Source organism: Mytilus californianus, unplaced genomic scaffold (genome assembly GCF_021869535.1).
Source record: "Mytilus californianus isolate M0D057914Y unplaced genomic scaffold, xbMytCali1.0.p SCAF_88, whole genome shotgun sequence".
NCBI lineage: Eukaryota > Metazoa > Mollusca > Bivalvia > Mytilida > Mytilidae > Mytilus > Mytilus californianus.
Window position 1 is genome coordinate 403,948 of NW_026262743.1, and position 8,660 is coordinate 412,607.

The following is an 8,660-nucleotide window of genomic DNA, read 5'->3' on the forward strand; positions in this document are numbered from 1 at the left end:
GATTTCGGATCCACGTTACATCATATTTTCTGGAGATTCTGTCACATTTTGTCCGTGTTGAACAATGCAAGTTTTATCAGACTGGAAAATAGCTAATGTGATATCAGTGTTAAAGGGTGTCATATTGCCGACCAATGAGTTGCGTTGGTAAGATTATGGAAAGGGTTGTATATACATGTATTGTAATCATGAATACTACCACCTTTTTCACATTTTCTTATACAGTGAAACCTGTTTAAACCGGTTTATATTTTAGGTTCAAATTACACTTCAACTTATATAAATGAACTGGTTTAGACGGGTTTCTGTGTGTATGAATATCAACAGGATTTTTACCTAAATATTCTACTGTGTACCAACTTCTGAAAATAGGTAACTGTAATTCGTTGGAGAAGAAAGAAATCAACTGTTTTGTATTTTGTGCATGACTTTTCGATAGCATTAGAATAAGTTTGGCTTAATGGACTTCTGGAAAGTCGGCATGTCGGGAATCGAACCTGGGCTGTGCTGGGACGGTTTCCGGCATCATAATAAGTATTTAATGTCTTTTCAATTTTCGGGCGTCAATATACCCCAGGCTGCCCAATTGGTATTTACCTGTGCTTGACAACCCTCACCTACCATACTGCTGTGGGTTTTTTACGGTTTTGACTATTCTTACGTTTCTCGCACGACCTCCCCTTACGGGGATTCTGTTAGTATGTAAGTAAGTAGATGGAGGTAGCAAAGCCCAACCTTCGGGATACCTGTCCGAAGAACTCAGTCAGATTATGTCCTACTAGCGGCTGGCCTACTTCCAGACCCCACGTTGGTCCGCGTTTCCCCACACTTACAATTTAGGAGTACGTCAACGTGTAGAGAGTGTCACGTACGGGAATCCAGCCGGTCATAAATACCAGTGAAATGCACACGTCACCATTACGGTATACTTTTTATCTGATTTTGCAAACATTCAGTAAATACTTAGTTTAGAGTCCCTATCTTAACAAAACATGTCTAGTTATATTATTAAGATGTACTTTAAACAACAAATCTAGATTACCAATGTAATTCTCAAATATATAATAATTACAATTTTAATTGGCCTCTGTACTTTATCTTACATGACATTGGCAGATAACTGTCGAATCTGATGTGCGACTACAGTGAATCATATCTATATTATCGCTGTGTGAATGAGAAATTCAATTGATTGTTATTTTGATGCATAAAACCATTTTCTTTAGGGTATGATTTTACAGTGACCAATCCATTATGTTATCTTACAAATAAAATATATTTAAACTAAACTTAACTAAACCTATAGGCCAATAACTTGACGTATTATGCTTATTGTAATCATCTATTCTAGATTCAAAGATACAGACTCAAAGACAGCATGTACCGTGTTGACAGAAACGGTATTCTGGAAAGAAAAAAAGGACGTTTACATAGGAGAACCTACAGTGTGCAATCACCAAATACTTTGTGGCATGTAGACACGAACCACAAGCTTATACGATGGAATATGATAATAGCTATTGGTATAGATGGGTTCAGTCGTTTGGTTACCTTTCTTGAGTGTGTTGATAATAACAAAGCAGACACCTTATAAAATTGCTTTCTGAAAGGTGTTGGGAAATATGGACTTCCATCTAGAGTCCGTTCAGATATGGGTAGAGAGAACATTTTAATTGCAGATTACATGATCAAAAACAGAGGTTCAAGTAGAGGTTGCATGATAACGGGAACAAGTGTTCATGACCAGCGCATAGAGCGTCTCTGACGAGATGTTTATGCTGGAGTTTTGTCATACTAATATGATTTATTTAATTATATGGAAGACATCGGAGTATTAGATCCTTTAGACGAACTTAATATATATGCACTGCACCATGTTTATTTGCACAAAGTAAACGAAAAACTTGGAATTTGGCAAACTGTTTGGGTGAACCATCGTATTAGAACTGACCGTAAAACGCCTATGCAGATGTTTACCACAAGTGTGATGAACAATATTGTAGATGAATCACAGCCCCTCCCTAACAGTAATGAATAACTAACTGACGATAACCCCGATAAAGACGAAAATGGACAGGGTACGCAAGGGGTAGAATTGGTGCCTTCTTCATTTTCTGTAACTAACGATAAACTTCAAACATTACGCCAGAACTGTCCATTAAACTGGAGGTCACAAGATCATGGTATTGATATATATCTGAAGGCGTATGCAATCCTAAAGTCGTTATTGTGAAATGGTATACTATTGTATTTGCTGTATAAAAATAAATGACTCATTGATGATCTATGTTAAGGTCTTAAGAGCACAAAATAAAATGGAGTGTTGTCAGAGCTGACTCAAGATCTATGTTTTAATCTGGTTGGAAAACACTATGTCAAAACTACAATAATTATAAGCATACTACTTAGTATTTAGAAAAAGAAAATTAAGCAAACAGCCAATTATAATCAATACTTGTAAACCTTACTTCCAGGTTAAATAACGATAAATGAAAACTGTTTCAATACCAGAAGAGCAAGTAAGTTTTTTGACATAAAAAGTACATGTAAAAGCGTAGTCATAGGTTTTGAACAATTCGGCATCCTCTGGTAATCCAGTATTGTAAGATGGCCTAGGAAGTCTTAAACAACTAATACACGTGTTCGCTGTTGGTTAAAATGTTGTCTCCACTTCCTAAAAGGTAATAGAAGGATGGATTTTAAAACCCAAAACAGGCTCCTCAGTCGCTCCAGTGACGAACTGTAGGACACTTTCCAGGCATACTGCACTTCGGCGTCCACCTTAAATGAGACATTGCAAGTAGAATTGTGCTTTAAAAAAAAACAAGAAACAAGCCTATATGAAATATAATATACATGTAAATCTTACAGAAAAACTAAAAAAAGGACAATTTAAGATACATTGTTTGGATAGATTTGCTCTGTGTTGACTATACAGTACGCCATCGAAAAGATTACAATGTCACTTCCACAGCCGGGTAGTAATACATTTACAAGCATGTCTCGCTTCTGTGACTTAAAATCACAGGTGAGATAAAAATTAGGGTCGCAACCAATGTCATGCTAAGAAAAGAAATTCGCTGACACAATTAAAAGTTCATTGAATTATTATACTACCATATTTCTTGTGAAGAGGTGAATCGCTCATACAATGATAAATTACAATTCAACATTATCGAGTTTTAAACAAAATGTCTGTTTATTGCAATAAAACAGAAAAAAAAAACTTTGAAAAATTTCAAGAGGTTGTGATTCTCCGTAGTCGTGGTCAGCAAAATTTATTATATTAGTACTTGGTTCTGTATACATTGTACTCACTTCCAACTTCTCTTAGATATCTCACAAATTCAACCATATACAAGCTTTTCAAATGAATAATCATTACTGCCTTCTTCACAAAACTGAGGTTGCAACACATGTAGAATTCCTCTTATGGTTAATGAAGGCGTTTTGTTTTGAAAGAGAAAATCGAGACTTGGTAATACCATGCAAATCTGTCAATAAACAAAAGTAAAACGTTGTCAAGCATTTAACAATACCACAAACAAAATGTGAAAAAAACAAAGAAACTTTTGAAGGCGGGTTTGATCACCAACCAACAAAACGTATAATACAGCAGTGCCGACTCAAGGTACTGTAGTACTATACGGGTGCGGGTAAATTCTGAAAAGTTGGCCTCATTTTGTTGAAATAAAGCTGTTATGGGGCAGTCAAAACAGAAACTGCAAGTTTTTTAGCTCACCTGCCCGAAGGCCAGGTGAGCTATTGCCATCACTTGGCGTCCGTCGTCGTCGTTGTCGTCGTCCGTCGTCTGTCGTCCGTCGTCGTTAACAATTTTTCAAAACTCTTCTCCTCTGAAACTACTTAACCAATTTGTACCAATCTTGGTATGAATGTTCCTCAGGGTATTCTGCATAGAACTGATGTGGGGATTTTTTATCCGTTGAGAAGCGTTAGGTTTAACCAAATTCTGACTGGGTAAAAGTGTTCAGCATGATGAGATCTATCTCTGGTCAAATTTTCGTGTAAATTTGTTAAGCCATGTTAGAGTTATTGCCCTTTTTCGATGTTTTTTTGTTATTTTTAACATTATTACTTTCAAAAATCTTCTCCTCTGAAACTACTTGACCAATTTGTACCAATCTTGGTATGAATGTTCCTCAGGGTATTCTGCATAGAACTGATGTGGGGATTTTTGATCCGTCAAGAAACATGGCCGCCGTTACAAAAAATAGAACATAGGGGTCAGACAGAAGTTTTTCGCATTTACTAGTACTACAAAACCGTTAGGCTTAGCAAAATTCTGACTGGGTAAAAGTGTTCAGCATCATGAGATCTATCTGTGGTCAAATTTTCGTGTAAATTTGTTAAGCCATGTTAGAGTTACTCTGGGTATTCTGCATAGAATGGATGTGGGGATTTTCGATCCGTTGAAAAACTTGGCTGCCGTTACTAAAAATAGAAATAGGGGTCAGACAGAAGTTTTTCTCATATATCTCCAAAACCGTTAGGTTTAGCCAAATTCTTTCAATTGCTAAAATGATCCCTATTATAAGGCCTAAAAACGTCTGCCTTGGATCAAAGTTGTTGGAACACTCCTTGTTAGAGTTATCGCCCTTGAAAGGTAAAAAAATGATGTGCTTTTTTTTTTGAAAACTATAATACATGTAGAGAGAAAGAAACTTTCAATTGCTGAAATGATCCTTATGATAAGGCCTACCAAAGTCTACTTTGAGTCAAAATTGTCGGACAACTCCTTGTTAGAGTAATTGCCCTTGAAAGGCAAAAAATAATGTTTTTAGCAGTTTTCAGCCAATATTTTGAAAACAATAAAAGATAGATAGAAACTTTCAATTGATGAAATGATCCTTATGATAAGTCTTACTAAAGTCTTCTTTAAGTCAAAAGTTTTGGACAACTCTTTATTTGAGTTATTTCCCTTGAAAGGCAAAAATTTAACCAGGTGAGCGATTCAGGCTCATGGGAGCCTCTTGTTTTCATATAAAGTGCTGTTTTTCTAATCCTGGATGTGTGGAGTAATTTATTAAAGTGCATTAGTGAATTATGTCATAAAAACCAGTGGTCATAGTAACATACTAACAAAATATTACTGAGTGTTAGTACAAATTAGTACTCAACAGCCAAATACTATGTTTTATAAAATATCAGGCACTTAGAAACTACCACAGTCAGGAGGAAATAAAACGAGAATGGATATGGTGAATATGTCAAAGAGACAACAACCCCATCTGGATGAAAGAGTGCATGGAGGAGGTGGGAAATAGATAAAAATAATAGCACCTTTTCGATTCATTTTCTAACAATTTTTACTTCTTAAAGTTCGTGCGAAATTCGGTAGTTTGAAAATCAGCCGCACGAGGATAAAAGCTTATGTGAAGGGTTACTGCCAGTCACCACTTATAAAAAAGTAGTGCTGCATATACCTACGCGTATTATCATTACCCATGTAGAACTTCATATCTTATATTTAAACACATTTTCTTCATGTGTGTTGTTTTTAAGATTTGTTTTTGTTTGTCTCAGGCTTGCTCACATTGCTACCGGTAATTATCTGTACCATAGCCTAGCATAGATGCCTGCTAGTTACAACACTATAGATCTCTACCATATTCTATTAAAGATGCCAGCAGGTCACACTGCTATTTATCTGTAAAATAGGTGCCTGTATGTCACATCACTATAGATCTGTATCATAGCCTATCATTAGAGCCTGCAGGTCACACTGCTATTTATCTGTACCATAGCCTATAATAGGAGCCTTATATAAGTAAATATAAAAAATAGCAATATTCCCATATTACACAGTTGGTGCTTGGCTCGATAAACAATACTGTAGGTGCCTGCAGGTCACACCAAAGTGTATCTGTATCAAATGTGCCTGCAGGTCACACCAAAATGTATCTGTATCAAATGTGAATGCAGGTCACACCAAAATTTATCTGTACCATAGGTGCCTGCAGATCACATCACTTTAGATCTGTAACATAGCCTATCATTTGAGTCTGCAGGTCACACTGCTAATTATCTGTACCATAGCCTATAATATGTGCCTGCAGGTCACATCTTCATAGATTTGCACCATATGCTATTTAAGGTGCCTGCAGGTCACACTTTCATTTATCTGTATGGTAGGTGCCTGCAGGGCACATCACTATAGATCTGCACCATATATATAAAAAGAAGATGTGTTATGATTGCCAATGAGACAACTCTCCACAATAGACACAATGACACATAAATTAACAACTATAGGTCCCCTTACGGCCTTCAACAATGAACAAAGCCCATACCACATAGTCAGTTTTAAAAGGCCCCGAAATGACAAATGTAAAACAATTCAAACGAGAAAACTAACGGCCTAATTTTTGTACAAAATAATGAACGATGTAACATGGCAACAAATGACATACACTGAATTACTGACTTGGGACAGGCATATACAGAATGTGGCGGGGTTAAACTAGTTTGAAGGCGCCAACCCTCCCCTAACCTGGAACAGTGGTGTAACAGTACAACATAAGAACAAACTATAAAAAATTCAGTTGAAAAAGGCTTAACTCATCAGATGGATACAAATAGAAATACATCTAACAAAAACACAAAGTGGACGTTCGAATAACAAAAAAATACTAAGTACAGATCTGAGAGTACTCGCAGTTATCATAGGTGCCTGTGGGTCACTTCACTTATGATCTGCATCATAGCCTACCATAGGTGCCTGTAGGTCATACAACTTTTTATCTGCACCATAGCCTACCAAAGGTGCCTGTAGGTCACACTGCTATTTATCTGTACCATAGCCTATCATAGATGCATGCAGGTCACAGCACCATAGATCTGCACCAAAGCCTATCATAGGTGCCTGCTGGTCTCACAGCTTTTTATCTATACCATAGCCCATGATAGGTGCCTGCAGGTCACATCACCATGGATCTGCACTATAGCCTATCATAAGAGCCTGCAGTTCACGCTGCTATTTATCCGTACCTTAGCCTATTATAGGTGCCTGCAGGTCACATCACCATAGATCTGCACCATAGTCTATCATAGGTGCCTGTAGGTCACTTCACTACAGATCTGCACCACAGCCTACCATAGGTACCGGTAGGTCATACAACTTTTTATCTGCACCATAGCCTAACAAAGGTGCCTGTAGGTCACACTGCTATTTTTCTGGACCATAGCCTATTATAGGTGCCTGCTGGTCACATCACCATAGATCTGCACCAAAGCCTATCATAGGTGCCTGCAGGTCTCGCAGCGTTTTATATGTACCATAGTCTATAGGTACCTGCAGGTCATACAACTTTTTATCTGTACCATAGCCTTTGATAGGTGCCTGCAGGTCACACTGCTATTTATCTGGTCTATAGTCTATCTTATGTGCCTGCAGGTCACATCACCACAGATCTGTATCATAGTCTAGCATAGGTGCCTGCAGGTCACTTCACCATAGATCTGCGCCATAGCCTATCATAGGTGCCTGCAGGTCATACAACATTTTATCTGTACCGTAGCCTATCATAGGTGCCTTCAGGTCACATCACCATACATCTGTACCATAGTCTATCATAGATGCCTGTAGGTCACTTCACTATAAATCTGCACCATAGCCTATCATAGGTGCCTACAGGTCACAACGCCATATGTCTGTACCTTAGCCTTTCATAGGAGCCTGCAGGTCACACTGCTATTTATTTATATCATAGCCTATCATAGGTGCCTGTAGGTCAAACTGCTTTTTTTATGTACCATATCCTATCATAGGTGCCTGTAGGTCACACCGCTTTTTATGTACCATATCCTATCATAGAGCCTGCAGGTTTATTATAGGTGCCTGTAGGTCACACCGCTTTGTATGTACCATATCCTATCATAGTGCCTGCAGGTTTATTATAGGTGCCTGTAGGTCACACAGCTTTTTTTATGTACCATATCCTATCACAGGTGCCTGTAGGTCACATCGCTTTTTTATGTACCATATCCTATCATAGGTGTCTGCAGGTCACACCAAAATTTATCTGTACCATCGTTGCCTTCAGGTCACACTTTTATTTATATGTAACATTAGCCTATTAAAGCTACCTGCAGGTCACATTGATATTTATCTGTACCATAGCCCATCATATGAGCCTGCGGGTCACGTCACCATAGATCTGTATCATAGGTGCATGCATGCAGGTCGTATCCACATAGATCTTTACCAGAGCCCATAATAGGAACCTGCAGGTCACACTGCTATGTATATGTAACATAGCCTATAATCGGTGCCTGCAGGTCACACAGCTTTTTATCTATACCATAGCCTATCTTATCGCACCGCCGGTAAATTATCACGTTGTGATTGGTTTGACGCCGTCACGTGGTGACCCCCTATGGATCCGTAGGGGGTTAGTAAATGTCATAGGGGGTTCATGACGTCACGTCTACTGTTAATAGTGACGTCATCTTTTAATGTTGTTGTGTTTAATTTTTTATTTCTCTACAAAACACAGCGGAAAAAAGTCACGCGGGCGATAAATTCGTTATACGGTTAACTAGTGACCCCCTACGGACCATAGAGGGTGAATAAAATCCATAGGAGATTCGGCCTTCGGCCTCACCCCCTATGGATTTTACTCACCCTCTATGGATCCGTA

At 38.1% G+C, this 8,660-nt stretch overlaps 1 protein-coding gene across 1 annotated transcript; it reads right to left on the reverse strand.

Moving 5' to 3' along the window:
• Nucleotides 1–2,158: 2,158 nt before the first annotated feature.
• LOC127713910 (uncharacterized) lies at nucleotides 2,159–3,488 on the reverse strand. Its single transcript, XM_052219863.1, is given in 3 exon segments — nucleotides 2,159–2,163; nucleotides 2,509–2,781; nucleotides 3,353–3,488. Coding segments are annotated over 3 exon segments (414 nt in total).
• Nucleotides 3,489–8,660: the final 5,172 nt, after the last annotated feature.